Here is an 18,105-nt window from a genome sequence, read left to right as displayed (position 1 = left end):
AGAAAATCATCCGCTAATAAATACTGTTTTTAATTGTTTACGCAAAGGTAAACCCTCACACCAAACTTCTACTGTCAAACCAATGACTGGACCAAAAACACCGATGAATTATTTTGGGTAAAGAAAAAAAAAATCTAATCACATGTCTTGGTCTACCTGAGGACCCAAAAACACAAACCCTTTATGAACTCACAAGGCCGCAGAGAATACATCCATCCACGTACCAACTATCACATCAAAGGAGATTAACCTTTCATGATACGATGACCAAAGAAAGAAAAAGAAAAGAAATCAATCTATACAGACCAAGTTAGACCTCCATATGTAATACTTAATCTCAAGGAGGATACCTCGTGTGTATTTTATACAGAACAAATTACAATGGTTGTACATACACGAATCAGTTCGTGCTCTACTCATGATAAGATCCCTTGCCATAATAGTTTTAGAAGCACAAAAACTTTTCCTCTTCAAACGGTGAAGGATTCGGTGGCTGCAGCCTACTAAGTCTTGAGTAGACGCAAAAAAAAAATCCTCAGAAAACATATCTGGGAGTGATCAGTATACTCTAGATTAGCTGAAGCTCAGGTGATTGACAAACAAGCACAAGCACTCCATTATAAAGATATCATGATGTCATTATCCCTCTGACTCAAGCTATCCAAAATAACTCGCCCACAAGATTCAAAGTGAAGCATTGCCTTTTTTATCCTATTCTGAATCATTTTCTTCACCTTATTTTTGCAGATGACATCATTCATTAAGAGAGAGGGGGATGAAAACAGAGGATAGAGAATCCACCTAAGACAGCCAAAAGGGCAGGGAAGACAAAGAACTGAAAGTAAGCCATGTGCCAACACTTACAATTGAAAATCCTGCTCTGCAGTCTATCTATATTCATGACCAAAAAGAAAGGGCAGCTTGGTGCACGAAGATATCATCATTGTGGGGTCCGGGGAGGTCAGGTGTACACAATCAGCAGAGAGGCTATTTCCACAACGCTAAGCCATGACCACCAAGTCCAGCTATAGACACCATATTTGCAAAAAGAGCATTGACTCTAATCCATGACCACAAGTCCAACTGGAGAGACGATACTCAGGAAAAAGAGCACACTACTAGACCATTTTGCTTGCTTCCAATTGTCAGTCTCTCAAATGAACAGAGAAAAAACTGAACCGATGATACTTCACAAACTCTTGCTCCTCCAAAATGCCCAGAAAGCTAATTCATAATAAAAAATAGATGATTAATTTTGTTCCTGAACTCCAAAAACAGACAAGAAAAATAACACAGATGGCTTTCACTTTAAATTTTACCGGTTTCACAACTAAACCCTGAGCATAGCTAGTTTGTCAGAAAGAAAACATTAGGCATATTTGCTAAGATAATATGCATGACTGGTTAGTGTAACAAAAGTCCTAAATGACTTGTCATTCTGTATTCACAAATTTAATATAATTTCTACTTTAAAAAATGGTAAAATAGCAAAATAGAAAAGGCAAAAACAAGAACAACCCATTTATATGTATCAGAAAATGAATCTGGCATGCAAATGCCTGACCACAAACAGATCTTTGAAATCAACATTGAAGCTGTTTGCAAATCATAGGTGAACAAATCCATTGATTACTAACAAGGCCAAACAACTTACTTACCCCATAATAATTCATTAAACCACAGTTTATTGGTTCTTCAATGCAAGTATGTAACACTTTAAATTTTATCTAGATCCACAATATCAGCAAATAAACATTATTGAGACGTAATTTGCTCCAAAAGATACCAAGTCTAGAAATTTAATTTTTATACACCATCAATTAGAATGCCAGATCATAGATCATAAAATCATTACCCCAGGCATGATGTAATGATAGGTGCACAAATACACAGGATTTTGAAGATGAATTTTGAGATTTCTTCAAAATCCAGTGTTTCTGCTTCCATTGTCACTGCTGTTTTACCTGAACAGCAAAAACCCATATCTGCAAATGAAGATTGATAATAAATGAAAGGGATCAGAAACTTTTAGAGATTAAGAGAGGGCAGCCTGCTACCAGCTTGACCATTTCTCCTATGCTACCTGTATTCTTCCTTCAGCTATGTAACTCACACTCAATCTGCAGTTCTGTATGATAGAAATCTAATTCTGGTCCTCTTCATGAATCCAGCAGATATCCTGCAATGTTGATAGAAAATGTTAAAAAAGGGGGTTAGAATAAATATGCCAGAATAATTATTGCGAGTCTGATGCAATTTACTGCCGCTAAATGTGTAAAGGAAGTGTTAATTGTTAACAAATTCACAACAACTGAGCAAAATGTCATGGAAAAGTTAGCCTCATGTTATTTCGTATTTCCAAGTTAGAGCAAGTGTGACAAACCATTTGGCATATGCTGTCAGATAATTGTAGTGCTTCTTGCCACTTATCAACCTTGGTAAGGCCTTTGATGAGGTGGACAAATGTGCTAAGCTCTGGAACAACATTCTTACTTATCATGCTTGCGTACAGCTCAAAGGCTTTATCAACCTTTCTTGCATGTGACAGACTCTCAATTAAAGAACTAAATAGATATTTATTTGCAACTGCAAGGCTTGGAGATGATGAAATCTCTTCCAGGAGGTTCAAGGCAATTTCCAGTCTTCCAGCCTTGATAAAATTATCAATCAAAATTCTGTACAAAGAATCAACTGGCACTGATTCACTCTCGCTCAACTCATTTAAAAGTCCAATTGAGGTTATAAACTCTCGGTTAAAGCCCTCAACAATTTTACGGTGACTTGATATATGCCTTGGCCAATATGTTTGTTTCATTTCATCTAATAATCTGAGTGCTTCATCAAGAAGGCCAGTGGAACAACAATGATTTATCAAGACATTATAGGTTATAAAGTTTGGAGCACAGCCCTTTGAGCACATATCTCTAAATAGATCAAGGCACTGCTCAATCTTTCCTAATTTCCCAAAGCCATCAATCATTGCAGTATAAGTTACAACATTTGGGTAAACACCCATTTCTTCCATCTTAAGCATAAGTTGGTAAGATTCATCTGTCTTTCCAACTTTACACAGGCCATCAATCATCTCAGTGTAAATAACAACATTGGGAGTGCAAGAATTCTCTAGCATCTTGGACAACACTTTCAAAACAAGATCCAATCGTTTTTCTTTAAACAAACTATCAATTAAAGAGCTGTAGGTATACAAATTTGGACTGTATCCATGCGCTGACATCTTTACATACACCTCTTGTGCATCCTCAAGCTTTCCAATCTTGCAAAACCCATCTATAAGAGCATCATACACTATTTGGTTAGGCTCACAACCATGAACTGACATGATATCAAATAATTCACGGGCTTCTTTAACCCTGTTTGCTTTGCATAAACCATCCACCAAAGCCCCATATGTAATAACATTTGGTCTTTCACAATTGTTGTCATCTAGCTTAAAATATATGTCCATGTCAGAGGATTCTAGCTCGCCTTGCATTCTTGCATAGATCTGGCAAGCTTTATCAAGCTGCCCAGCCTTACAATGACCATCAATTAAAGCTGTATATGTAACAACATTTGGCTTGCAACCTTCAAGCAACATCATCTCAAATAGTTTATTTGCTTCAAACACCTTTCTTGCTTTCAGGTATGCATGAATAAGAGCAGTAAAAGTCACCACATTTGGCATGCAACCGTCTCTTAACATTTCATCAAACCATTTATGAGCCTGTTGAATGAGACCAGCTTTGCAAAAACTATCAATTAAAATAGTATATGTGTAAACACTGGGAACAATGCCATTCTTTTTCATTTCTTTGAACAACAAAAAAGCCTTCTCTACCTTGGATGCGTCACAAAGGAAACCAATCACTTTGGAATATGTACTATCGTCAGGAATGAAACCCTTGCTCATCATTTCGCATATAATCTTGAAGGCTTTATCAAACTTTCCTGCTCCACAAAGACACCGAGCAAAGTTGCTGACATTAACCTTATTTAATACAACCCCTGAATCAAGCATCTCACCATAGGCTTTTTCCGCCAATTCTAACACATCGGAGCTAGGCAGCTCCTCATTGCTACAAATACTGCCAATGAATATATTATAAAGTAGATAGCCAGGCTGGTATCCACATTTTAGCATTTTATTAAACAACTTAGACGCATAAGAATAATCCCCGGATTTACAAAAAGCATGTACAAGAGAATTAAACATCTCACGGTTTGGGTAACAGCCTTCTGTAATCATCATACTAAGAATTCTCTTACACCTACCCAACTGTCCTTTCCCCAAACAACCAGAAAGCAAAATCCTATAAGTGACAGCATTAGGAATGCAAGAAGTAGACCGCATTCTGTTTAAGATATCCATGGCTTCTTCAAAAAGCGAAGCTTCGCATAACCCAGAAATCATCCTATTATAAAAAACAGTATCAGGCACAAACTCCTCCTTCTCAATCAAATTCAGAGCATCCCTGCACCGCCCCGCTTTGCAGAGGGAATAGACAAAACAACTCAAAGTATACCCATCCATACCAAACCCAGAATTCGACATCTCTCTCTGAACCAAAGAAGCCGTATCTAACTTATCAGCTTTAAGAAAAACTTGAACCAATGCACAATAAGTGGGTCGAGAGGGCTTGTACCCAAAATCCTTGAGCCTCCCTAACTCTTCCAATGCCACATTCCACAACCCATTACGACAACACTTTTGAATGAGAACATTGAGCACCTTGCGAAGCAATTCCTTATCATCATCCCTAATTTGCTGCAAGAACTTTTCAGACACTCTATCATTGCCATTGCAACCACCCAGTAACTCGAGCAACGTATTATACACCAGTGGAGTGTGGATGTATCCAATTTGGCGACCCGACCACAAGAAAAACTCGACACACAACTCGGGGTGTTTTACGTGATTCATCACCTGCACCACCAAAGACTCGCTTAACCTACCCCGGAACTGCCTCAAATAATTTATGGTTTGGATGCCAAACCCGGTCCTGATTGCATTTGACATCAGAACGGCGTCGTCACCGGATTCGAGGGTTTGAGAGGAAGTGTCGCATTGGGGGGTAGAATTTAGCAAAGCGTTGCGAAGGAATGCGTAGTGTTGTGATGGATCGGGTGGAGAATGGTGCGAAAAAGCGTCATCAGGATCAACGAGCCCTGGGAGAGGGTCTTGTGACGAAGTTGAGAAGGGTCGTTGGCGTGTGAATTGGAGAGAACGCAGAGAGCCGGAGAGTATGAGCAGATTCTTCAACTCCGTCTTGGTCATAATAACCAATCAAAAGGAAAGGAACAAAAACCCTTTCAATTAGGGTTTAAGAGAGCACCAAACAAAACTCTTTCAACCACCGTCGGAGACACACTCACGATCACCACACGATTTTGCCGTCTGTTCACACGTGCGTTTGGATACACAGTTTACTGTAAATTGTAATTTGACGAATGCTAAGTTTTTTATTGTAATTTTACGTTTTTTAACATGTATTTATCTGGATTTTAAAAATAAATACTAAATTTCAAATATGTCACATGTGGTAAAAAAAACTCAATATTTTTTTTGATACTTCATACACTCTTTTAGGTTAAGATGATCTAAAACTTATACAGAAGTTGCACTAGGATACGTCATGTTGTGTCTTAATGCACAGGTAGTACGACTTACGACTAGGATTAACACGGCATGTGCTTGATAAGTTGTATATAAGTTGATCAATATATGAAAACATCAATGATACTATGATTAATCTAAATTTTACATAGCTTTCTAAATTGTTCGATAGTCAATCTATTATAGGTTTTCACCTCTGCTTAAATATCAATTGCACTAGGTTGGTGCATCTTGTGTATAAGTTTTAAAGCGTTTTAACCCAGTGCCACTTATGTAGTATAAAAAATAATATATATAAAATTTAGTATTTTATTTTAGATTTAATTATATTTTTTATCTCTATAAATATAGTCATTTTTATGATTAGTCCCTACAAATATTTTTGTTAGAAAGTGGTTCTTCTAACATTGGTAATTTTAAAATTAGTCTCTGCTGTTAATTTCCCTTCTATTAAGTGGTGAGCTGGCTAACGAAGAGTCAGCTCAACACTTCATATGGCGCCATGTGACCATTTTGAAACTCAATTATAGTCTACGTAGCATGCTACATCATTTATTATTATTTTATTTAAAATTAAAATTTACAAATAAACCCTTGAACTTATTTTATATAATTGCATAAAAGACCTTCTAACTTTCTTTCTTTCTTTTCTACAGTGCCTCTCTTCCCCTCTCCCTCCCTTCTCCATGCTCTCCACCTCTTCTCCTCTCTGTGCCACCTCTCTCTCCCCCTTGACTTCCACACCTTCCCTTTTGTCCTCAAAGCCTCTGCCTAACTCCCTTCCCTTCCTCTAGCTCTCTCTCTCTATTCCCAAGCCTTAAAAAGTACCTATTGTTTACATACAAGATTCTCAGAGAAGCATCGTCAGCATATTATGTGTATCCTCATAATTTATTTTTACATTTTCACAAACTCTTTATTTGATTATCATTATGAAACAAATAAAATAATAGTAATCATTTCTCTAAATCAATATTGTATTTCTCCTTAACCTTCAATTTTTTCATGTACCCAAATTACAACACATTATACAAATGTTGGTGAAGAAAGAAGAAAAAATTATTACACTAATATTAAGCCAATTGAATTCTTTGTTCATAAAATTCAATTTGTACATAATCAAAAACAAACTTAAGGCAAAGAACCCTACTAAATCTCAGCAACAATGATAGCAGATTCAGCATAAAAGCCCTTTCTCTCTCTGTCACAACCCTTCACCCACTTCCAATTGTACTGCAAATCTCGCCACACAGCTCGCAAAATGGTGTTTTTCCAAAAACCCACTAACCCTTTCTTTCTTCACAACTGCATGATCCAACCCAATCAAATCTCCACCCTTCTTCAATCTCTGCAACTCCATCAGCTTCTTCACCACACCCTCCTTCAACATAGCTTCCACCATTTCCTTGTGTCAAAGTACCCAATTTCAAGCAAGCATTCACATCCTAACACGCGCAATTACAGATCCTAAGAATTCAACAAATCAATTACATTGAGGATTTTGCCATTGGACTCAATCTCGTCAACAAGACGTGACCTAATGAACTTGATAAGGGAACACAAGACCTCCAGAGAGAGGGGAAGCCATGGAAAGCAAGGCTTGAACCGAATTAACACCGTCACGGCCAAACCGATTTGCTTGCAAACCTAGTTTGAACACTTGACATCCAAAAGAACTGATTGGAGCGAGGGGAAAAGCTTCAGCTTGAGAACCAGGTCTTGCAACTTGCGCTTGAAGCCTTGGGAGACTCGGTCTTGGAACTGAGTTAACAGCAAGACCAACTCATCCTCATCGTTAAGAGGGTTAGTAGGGAAGGGACTAGGTGGAGGAGAGGGGTGGTGCGGATGAGAGTATGGAGAAGAAGAAGGGGTGAAGGAAGAAGAAGGAGTGGGGGAAGAAAAGGGAGTGGTGGTTTGAAGATGGAGAAGGAGAAGGAGAGGGAGTGGGGAAAAGAGGAGGGATAAAGGGAAGAGAGATGTCAGAAAGGTTAAAGAAGGAAGGAGAAGGGGAAAAGGGTTTTTATACAATTTTATAAAATAGGTTTAGGGATTTATTTGTAAATTTTAATTTTAAATAAAAAATAATAAATGATGTAACATGCCACGTAGGCTGTGACTACTGGATTTCAAAATGGCCATATGGCGCCATGTGGAGTGCTGAGTTGGCTCTCCATTAGTCAGCTCAGCACTTAACAGAGAGAGAATTAACGACAAAGACCAATTCTAAAATTACCAACTTTAGAAGGACCACTTCCTAACAAAAATATTTGTATGAACTAATCACAAAAATAACTATATTTATAGGGACCAAAAACATAATTAAGCTTTTATTTTATTTTTAAAAAAATTCTAAATATCTTTCTCCATTTGAGTCTAATAGGATCACTATAATAAAGCTTTGTTTTCAATATTTGAAATTATGTGTTACCTTTTTTAAATTACGTAAAAAAATTACATTAATTTAATAAAAATTATAATTTATAGTATTAAAAATAAGTAAGCTTATAACTGATCAAACGTAGATTCTAACAGTATTTTAATTTGTAAAATATTGAAGTAAAAGAGAATTTTATTTCATTCAAATCACTCATGATCATTAGTTTATAGACTTTATAATTCATCTTAAAAGAATTTTTTTTTCATTTTTAACTCAATTTTATTTGCGATTCATAGTTCCATATTCCTAAAGGTATGCATACTATCATTATATAATAGTTATCATTCAGTTTTTTACATCATCACTATCAATAATAGATCACATATTGGCATAAGTTGAACCCTATGCAACGTAAAGGAGTAAGTATCTACAAAGATATTTTGATAATTAGGTTATTTTAACAAAATAATAATAATAAATAAATTACAATCAAGTTAAATTATTCCTCTATGTATATATGTTTAAGTGAAAATGAGTTATACATGTTCAAATCTATAATCGTCATTAGTAAGGAAGAGACAGTCATGAGAATTCACAAAGAAATAGAATAGGAAGTTAAAACTTGATGGAAGAAAAAGAGAGAAATAAAAAAGGTTTCAATATTCATTCTCATTGATGAAAGAAAGATGAACCAACTTATATACAAGTTAGGGAGAAAAGAAACTAACTACAATTGGCAACTAACAGAAAATAACAAAAAAGAAAAAAAATAATTAATACAAATTGAAACACCCCCTCCCCCTTCAAGCTAGTGCATACAAATCTGTCATGTCCAACTTGGACAATAGAACTCCAAAAACATGAGAAACTAGTGACAGTTTATATATCAACTATTTGGTTAGAAGTTGAGATGAGAAGGAGATGCATAAGGCAGAACATTGTCTCTAACAATGTCACAGTTCATTTCTATATGTTTTGTTCTTTCATGAAAAATAAGGTTGGCAGCTATATGCAAGGCTGATTGATTGTTACAAAATAAACTAATAGGCTACTCAAGCTTTACAACAAAATCTTTCAACAAACTTGATAACCATTTTGCCTCACAAGTTGCAAGAACAAGAACTCTATATTTAGCTTCTGCTAATAATCTGGCAACTATTGACTATTTTTTGCTTTTCTAAGAAATTAGAGCACTTCTTAAAAAGAAACAAAAACTTGTGATAGATCTCTTGGTATCTAAGCAACTCCCCAATCTAAATCACTATAGTCCATTGGAATAGGACTAGAATTTGGTGAAAAAATACAATTCTTTGGCAGGGTTGTGTTTGATGTATTTGGGAACTCTTCTTGAGAAATATGTCCTTAAATTACTAGAAGAAACTGGAATAATTGCATCAAAATCATGTACCAGCCCCATGAATTTCACAACAAGATTGCACAAGGATGTTGAAAATGTCTATGAAGATGTTGGTTCTTTTAGAAAACTGATTGGGAAACTGATTTATCTAACCAACACTAGACTAGATATCTCCTATGTTGTTGGAAGGCTAATTTAGTTTCTTGATTGTCTATCTAATGCACACTACAAGGCAAATGCTAATGTTAATGCCTTCTTTTGATTTTGAAACTTCCATTCTAAGGAAAGAGCTAAAGTTTCCTAGGTCCCTAACCTTAAACCTTTTGTCTGGTAGTAACCATATTTGACTAATTTCCTTATTATCAAGTCATCAACATATCATGTTGTTGTCTTCTTAATAAAAAGTGAATAGCTTGCTTTTGATTGGTAATAACCAGATGAAATAAGGGTCTCTGTCAGCTTCAAGTTTCATTGCTTGTTTGGCTTGTTTCAAGCCATACAATGATTTAGTTAGCCTGCAAAAAAAGATTAGGATATGAGAATTCAAGGCCTAGTAGAGCTTGCATATACACTTCCTCATCAATATCACCATGCAAAAAAGTTGCGTTAACATTTATCTGATGTAATTTCTAATTCCTTGTTGTTGCCATAACAAGCAAAGTTCCGATGGTAGTCATCCTTACTACTGGGCTAAAGTCTCCAAATAGTCAAGACCTGCAATTTGTGTGAACCCTTTTGCCACTAGCCTTGCTTTGTACCTTTCAATGTTGTCATTTGTGTTGTATTTGACCTTAAATACCCATTTACATCCAACATATTTCTTTCCTTAAGGTAATTCAATGAGAGCCCAAGTTTGATTATCACTTAAGGCTTTAAGTTCCTTATCAATACCAGTCTTCCAACAATTATTTTTTATAGCATTATGATAAGTTTGAGGTTCAACAATAGAAGAAATGGCTTGGGCAAAATGTTCTTGTGGGGAAGCGGTGAATTATAGGAAAGATGGTTAAAAATAGGATACTTGACAGAGTTGGATGACTTGGCAGCCCTTGAAGTGTGAACAATGTACAATGAAAATCTTGTAAGTATAAGGGAGGCTTTCTAACTCTTTGAGAATGTCTGATAGATGAATTGTTAGATATGTTATGCTCATTAATAAACCTTAATTTTATTTCTAAGGGCAGTATTATTATTGTGGTTAAACACATCATCAAATTGACATGGAGGTTGATTCATTATGGTTATAGGACTGTTATGAGGAGTATGTTGTTTTTCTTGTGATTCGATTGTTCTTGGTTTGAAATCTAAAAATACATATTTTCTTGCCCTTTGGTCTACTTTTGTCTTATTTATAGGCATACTTGATACAAAGCAGAGACATCCAAATACCTTCAAATTTGTAAGATGAAGAATTTTATTGTAAAGGACTTGGTATGGTGATTTTTCATTGAGAAACTTAGTAAGTAACCTATTTATGAGATAAATAGTGATGAGTCATTGACTCATAGAAAATTAAAAGGTTTTTGGTTTATTTCATTGAATTAAATCTATAAGTTGGTGCAATTAATTAGAATATTCAATGGAATGTGTGATTGCTATAAATTTGATAAATTATTCAAATATTGATGGTTGACATTTGATTTTTGAAGGGATTATAAGAAACTTGGCAATTGAATTTAAAGAGCAGAAGTGCTGCAGTACACATTTGTGGGCACATGCATTTCTGATTGTGAAGATACAATGCTGACAAAGTATATAAAAGCAGAATTTTCTGCTAAAGACATGACCTTTTATCTTTATTGCACTTTTATTATTACGTTGCGGAGCACAGAATTTTAGGTTTTCATACAATTCTCTATTGGAATGTTAACTAGGGCTAAGAAGTTGGGTTACATCCCTTCTTTCTCTTAGTTTTTGTAATAGAATAGTAACTTCCTATACTTTATATATTCTGCTATAAGTTTTTTTTGTTAAACATGATTTCCCTTTCTGGCATGTATTTCAGTTTGTTCTTCTTTATTTTCATTATGTCTTGCTAAATATCTTAGGGTTGAGGAAGGATGAACTTATTCTTTTACCCATTGCAATGAACTAAACATTGAATGTAACTTAAGATATAAGCTTTAATCTAACATTTTGATTCTAAACTTAATGTCTCTCTATTTTACGCGAATGAGGTTGATGACAAGGAGCTCATGGCTAGAAAGTTGTGAACTTTCTTGGACTAGGATCAAAATACTTGTTATAAAATATCTAGGAATGGAAATTTATGATGCACGGTCAAATAGATTTTAATCTTAATGTTGAACGTTTTTTGTTTTATCTAAGGGATTAGGAAGCTAAATTTGTTCTAGAACCAATTAACCAAGAAATTGGGGTTGGATATTTTAGAAACATGACCATTAGATTGAGCTGTATTTTGGATTATACACATATTTTATGTAAGGAGAAAAGGATAAGAAATTCTGAACTCAACCCACCTTTTAATTAATTTATAACTCAGTTTCATTATCTTTTTTAGTTATATATTGCAGTTTAGTTTCATTATTAATTAGCTCCTTACATCTAAATTTTCATTTCCATAATTAATTATAGTTTTTCAGCATTTATGTTTGTATATTTTGCACTTTATTTAATTTTTCAGTTTACATTACAACTTTATTTTTGACCCAACTAGTGATATTCTTGTGGTTTGGTACTTAACATTAATTCATGTGGACGATAAATCTATTTTGTTACTTCAACGATTTGGTACACTTGTCAAAAAGTTATCAAATAGCATGACTTACAATATAATTCCAAAAAATTTTATGTAAATTAGATTGAAACATCAATGCTCTAGCCACTCCTAATACATGTTAGTGTTTCCTCTCTACTAGGCCATTTTGTTATGGGGTATAAACACATGAAGTTTGATGTTCTATTCCTTTTTCTACATATCACTCTTTTAACATAAATTCTATCTCATTATCTAATCTTATAGTCTTGATAGTTTTACTAAACTAAGCTTTAACACAAGCAATAAAGGTTTTAAGATTGATTAAAGCTTAAGAAGGTGAAGTTATGTATACCTATATTTGTCTATTGTTAGGAAGTACCTATGTCTACATATTAAGAGAATGAATAGAGGTCCTATATGTGAACATGAATTAAATCAAAAATATTAGTGCTAATGTTGTTACTATCCTTGAAAGACAATATTTTTATTTTTATTTTAGAAATGGAAAACTTCACTTGGAATATCAAATTTATCACACTCAATTTCAGAATACATTTCTTTTAAAATTTTCAATTTCTCATAAGACATATGATCTAACCTTATATCCCACAAATCAGAATTGTATGGAAAAAAATTGTTGACATAGTGTTTTATTACATTGGCAGTATCAATAGAATCCATTGCATAAAGTCCTGACCTCAACCTAGCTACACCAATAATCTTGATTGAGTTGAATTCCTGAATCTGACAGTCAAAATAAAAAAAAAATACTTTACAGGGAAAGGAATTTAGCTTAGAAATTAATATATCAAGTTGAACTTGAATTTAGGAATATAAAGGCTCTTTGTCAAGTACAAGAAATTGTTTAAATGGACAATTCTTGAAGTATAAGTACTAACTTGACTTCCATTGGATAATTTTATATTGATTGGTTTAAATTTTTGAAAAAATTGAAATTTTTTTTTAAAAAGGAATACACATGGTCAGTTGCTCCTATATCAGTGATATATGAAGCATGATTCAATTCATTGGAAAAAGTCAGAATTATTCATGTATTCTTGTTTTACTAACTAGTGTTAATGACATTATTCACTGCATGATTCGATTATGATGTATTTGGTGATTGCTGAAGTAAAGAGAGCAAGCTCCTTTGTTGCTCCAAAGTGAATATCAAACCAATATTCTCACTAGATTCTCTCTTGGAAATAATATTGTGAGTATCATCAAAGTCTTCTTCCTTTTAGCTATAATTATTTACGAAACCTTATATCTTGAGGTGTAAATGATATCCATACTTCTTATAATAGCTTTCAACTAAATGATTAGTATTCTCACAATATGAATACATTTGGTTTTTTGACCTCTTTCTCCACCACCTCTGCCACCTAAGGTAGTTCCTTGAGATCTACCACCTTTAACTCTTCCTTTTTCCTAAATTGTTAGAAAAATTAGCCAACTTAAGTGTCATGATACCAAATTCCATTGTCTTTCCTGTTGAACTAACATTGAGAACACCTTGTTGATTGATGGAAGAGGATCCATTAACATGATTTGGGATCTCACAACAACATATTGATCATTGAGTCCCTCCAAGAACCTGATTACATAATCTCCTTTTATGATCTAATAGTTGGAACTAAATCACAATTGCAACGAACATCACATGAATAACTTGGAATTGGTCTAAGTTGTCTAGCTCTTGCCATAATGTCTTCAAATTGGTGAAATAAGTTGTGAATGACATAGTACCTTGCTTCAGATTTTATATCTCTTCTTGTAATTCTTATACTTGAAACACATCTTCTTGATAGTATCTCTCCCTTAGGTCATTCCAAACTTTTGGTGCATTTTCCATCCATATTATACTTTGTGCAATTGAAGGATCAAGAAAATGATTGATCCAAGAAAGCATCATCATATTAGATCGATACCAAGCAAGCGATAAAGGACCATCATCCTCATGTCTTGGCTAGGAATCTTCAGCAAATTGCAATTTGTTTTTTGATCTCAAAGCCATTTTCATGGTCCTAGACCACGCATGGTAATTACTTCCTGTCAATGGAATAGAAACAACTATAGCTCTAGGATTCTCATTCGAATGAAGGAAATAGGAGTTTGGTGTATCTTGAACAAGATTTGTTATTGAAAACAAACAGATTAATGAAGATGATAGAACAAATAGTGAAATAAAATGAATTGAAACTCTAAGAAAATTGAAAGATTTCAATCGAACAATTCACACTGAAAATAATGATTCAGAGCATGACAGCAGTAGCAGAATCCCTAAAAAAAGAGCTATGATACCATGTTAAAATCCATAATCATTGGAAGAGACAATCACAAAAATTTGTAGATAAATAGAATACGATAGAGCTGAAACTCGATAGAAGAAAAAGAGAAAGATAAAAAACATTTCAATATTTTTTTCTCATTGATGAAAGAAAGATGGTATTTGCAACTTTTTAAAAATAAATTATGCATGTAACCTTTATTTATTTTCTTTACATAAATGTCCTGAAAGCTAGTAACAGAAATCGATTAAAATCAATTTTCCTTCATGCAGATCCAACATTCAACTCCTTGAAAGAAGTCGATTGAAGTGAATTTTCCTGCACACTTGAAGTTGATTAAAGTCAACTTTCGTTGCTGATTTTTAGGTCTAAAGAAGTTGGTTAAAGTCGACTTACGTTGCTGCTTTTTGGGTCCAAAGAAGTTGATTAAAATCAACTTCAATGTCATTTCGAAGATGAGAATAATCGACTTTGTATAAAGAGAGGCACACCAGCATCAAGGGTACCTAGTAGTACTAGAGAGAGAAAGGAGATTAGAAAGAGAAAAGAAACCAGAGAGAGTAAAATCAGACGACACTAGAGCAGAGACGACGGAGGAAGATGGATAACGATTTATATTGGCTGAATTATGTTGATCATATTGCAAGCAAGCTGTTAACACAGATAAATTAATTTTTTATTTTTAAATATATTTAGTTAAATTATAGTTAATTATTTATGTATTTAAGTTAATGTATTATTAATTCTGTAATTAAATATTTAGAAATATGTGTTAACATTAAGTTAATTTTAATTGTTTGTTATAATTATAATTATTATATTGAGAAATGTAAATAAATTTATATTATATATTTATAATTATTATGATAATTTAGTTTTGTATTGTAGTAATTTATAATATTTTCATTTAAATATTGTATATATTATTTTGTTATTATACAGGAAGCTTAAATTTTAAAAAGTAGGCGTTATAATCTTATGGTTCCTCCAGATTCAAGAATGGAACCATTTCTTAGGCAGACTAGTTTTTGTTATGTAGCACAGATGGTTCATGTATTTGATTATGATAGGACACTTATAAGTGCACTTGTAGAACGTTGGAGGCCTGAGACACATACATTTCATTTTTCATACGGAGAATGTACGATCACTTTGGAGGATGTTGTGTTTCAGCTAGGCTTACGTGTGGATGAAGTTCCTGTGAGTGGTTGCATTGGAGCGTGGGAGAAATTTTATGATCGGAACATATGGGCATTGTGTGAAGAGTTACTTGGAGTAGTTCCTGATGAGAGAAACATAAAGGGATTTTTTGTAAATCTACAGTGGTTCATAGAGTTATTTGGAGCATTACCTCACAATGCTGATGGACAAACTATTATCCATTACACTAGAACGTATATAATGGTTCTATTCGGTGGGGTATTGTTTCCAGATAAATCAGGATTTGGGGTTCGTATGAAGTGGCTACTTCTTCTATCTGATTTTATAGAGATTTCAAACTATAGTTGGGATTCTGCTGTTTTAGCATCCCTTTATCGTGAGCTATGTCGTGCGGTGAAATACAATGTCACCAAAATTGCAGGTTGTTTGCCTCTTCTACAGTCTTGGGCATGGTATAGAATACCTCAGTTAGCCCGTAGGAACCATCATCCTCTCATTTTTTCACTATCATTGAGGTACAAATTAATTCTATCAATATATTATTTTTTTTGTTATTTATATATGTTAAATTTGAAAGTAAAAACTAATTATGCCCATTTCAAGTGAAAAAGTTATAGGTTATCGACGAGATCAGATACGGATAAGTTGTTGCGATATAGAGGGATCATTGATTCAATTGGCATTACAGGGGTAAGTTCAAACAAGGTTTATGTTACTAAATTATTTTGATTTAATTGTGATATATTTTTTGGTCTAATATTTGTTATTTATTATTTCAGTTTAGGTGGAGGCCCTACAACAACAATGAGGTCAAGAACATTACACCTCCTTTCTTGTATGATGAGGCAGATGTTTGGGCATATGTGACTGCTCTTATACAGTTTACTATGATTGAGTGACACCCTATTGATCGGGTAGTTCGACAATTTGGTGGAGCACAACACATATCGACCAGCCCGATAAATATTGATCGATTCCACGCTAAGGATGAGAGGGGTGATCTAGATATATGGTGGCCTGATTATCATGTGACATGGCATGTTGTATGGGAAGCACGTCGGGACTGACGAGTTCCATTTTCTCTAGCTAATGATGATCATCCCTCTGTCGAGTACTTTAAGTGGTACTTGTTGCACGTACATAGATTTTTGTCGTTTGATGGAGGTCCACAAGATGCAGAGCTTAGGGACTTACCTGATGGTGTACCACTACATGCCCCTCCAGCACCTGACATAACACACCCTGATGACGTTCTATATAGACGCTCTTTTATGTGTCGTTTGCATGCAGGGACACGTGTCAGTAGACGTCAGTATCGTAATGAGGCACATATACCAGCCGACATCCCAGCACATAATGAATAACCTAATGCAAATTCAACTGTACAACATACCTCACACTACGTATACCACCTGATACCTACATACCTCAGCCACCACTTCATGTCAGGACCTTGCCAATAGCAGTACATGGTTGGTCCTTCTCAGCACCAATTTATGTCGAGCCCTAGCCAAACATGTATGACCCCTAACTAGCATTTTATGGCAGGCCCTAGTCATCAGTTCATGTCAGATGCTAAGGTTACTCTCAGTCCTATGCAACATTTTGTCACAGGTTTAACTCAGGATGATATTGCATGACATATATTGTTCAGTCCACCGTTCATGTCACCAGCACCAGATAATCTATATCGACCATCACCAACACATATCCGAACTCCCAACTTTAATGGTTCATCAGAGGAGGAGGAGCAGCAACACACACTTGTTCAACAGCGGGAGGCGGATGATCAGAACATGCATCAGGAGGAGGAACATGCACACCACAGACCTGTACGACAGATTGTATGTCGTCGTTGTGCAATAGGGAGTCACCTTGCTGGGCCCAGACGCAACAGACGTTGCTCATAGTCACATATGCTAGATGGTGATCTACTTTAGAATTTTAATTTCTTGTACTTTAGAATTTTAATTTCATGTATTTTGGAATTTGAATTTTATGCAATTTATAATTTAAATTATTTGTCTTTTAAAATATTATTTTTACATTGATATTATTTAATTATTAAATTATTATATGAAAATATTAACAAATTTAATTAAAATTATATTTTTTAAAATGGGAATATGCGTTGCAAAAGTTGATTATAATCGACTTTCTCATTGTATTGTAAAAAACTATTATAATTGACTTCTGTATATGTGTGTAAAGTCTATTTTAATCGACTTCTATACAATCCAATTCAGGATATTATGTACAAATTTTTTTTTAAGACATATACATAATTTATTTTTTAAAATATTTTATTTCTGTAAAAAACCCTTGATATGCAAACTAGGAAAAAAAATAATAAATACAAATTGTAACACATGTAATTGAAGTTGTGTCCATAATTTAAATTTTATTTCTTAAAAATATAAGAAAACAAAACAAAATGTATCCTCAAGACAAGAAAATTCAGAACATTTTGCACAACTTGATTTTTAATAATTACGGGATTTGAATCTGGATTACAATGATTGATTTTACTCTCGAAAACATATTAAACATAGAATTTAAGTTAAAAACAACGACGATTAAATAAAT

The 18,105-nt window shown here is 34.1% G+C and overlaps 1 protein-coding gene and 1 pseudogene across 4 annotated transcripts; both read right to left on the bottom strand.

Moving 5' to 3' along the window:
* Positions 1 to 836: 836 nt before the first annotated feature.
* On the bottom strand, positions 837 to 5,383 carry LOC113869462 (pentatricopeptide repeat-containing protein At1g06710, mitochondrial). 4 transcript variants are annotated; one of them, XR_003505478.1, is made up of 4 exons: positions 2,384 to 5,383; positions 2,058 to 2,179; positions 1,856 to 1,985; positions 837 to 1,224 (listed from the first exon to the last, which is right to left on the bottom strand). XR_003505478.1 is itself a non-coding variant. In XM_027505784.1 (2 exons), the coding sequence occupies exons 1-2, from the start codon at positions 5,273 to 5,275 to the stop codon at positions 2,144 to 2,146; spliced, it is 2,928 nt and encodes a 975-aa protein (XP_027361585.1). In that variant the 5' UTR covers positions 5,276 to 5,383; the 3' UTR covers positions 837 to 2,143. The 4 variants fall into 4 exon arrangements, 1 of the variants encoding a protein (XP_027361585.1); XR_003505479.1 differs by having other exon boundaries at positions 2,084 to 2,179; XR_003505477.1 differs by having other exon boundaries at positions 1,856 to 2,179.
* Positions 5,384 to 6,791: 1,408 nt separating this feature from the next.
* On the bottom strand, positions 6,792 to 13,609 carry LOC113870154 (annotated as a pseudogene).
* Positions 13,610 to 18,105: the final 4,496 nt, after the last annotated feature.

Source organism: Abrus precatorius, unplaced genomic scaffold (genome assembly GCF_003935025.1).
Source record: "Abrus precatorius isolate BTA unplaced genomic scaffold, Abrus_2018 Scaffold6, whole genome shotgun sequence".
NCBI lineage: Eukaryota > Viridiplantae > Streptophyta > Magnoliopsida > Fabales > Fabaceae > Abrus > Abrus precatorius.
This window is presented reverse-complemented; position numbering and strand designations above follow the sequence as displayed.

Bases quoted from the DNA above. Each gene is read 5' to 3' on its own strand.
- LOC113869462 (XM_027505784.1), bottom strand. From the start codon at position 5,275: ATGACCAAGACGGAGTTGAAGAATCTGCTCATACTCTCCGGCTCTCTG. The intron at 2,180-2,383 runs GTTTGTCACACT...TCAACATTGCAG, and splicing joins CTGACAGCATATGCCAAATG to GATATCTGCTGGATTCATGA.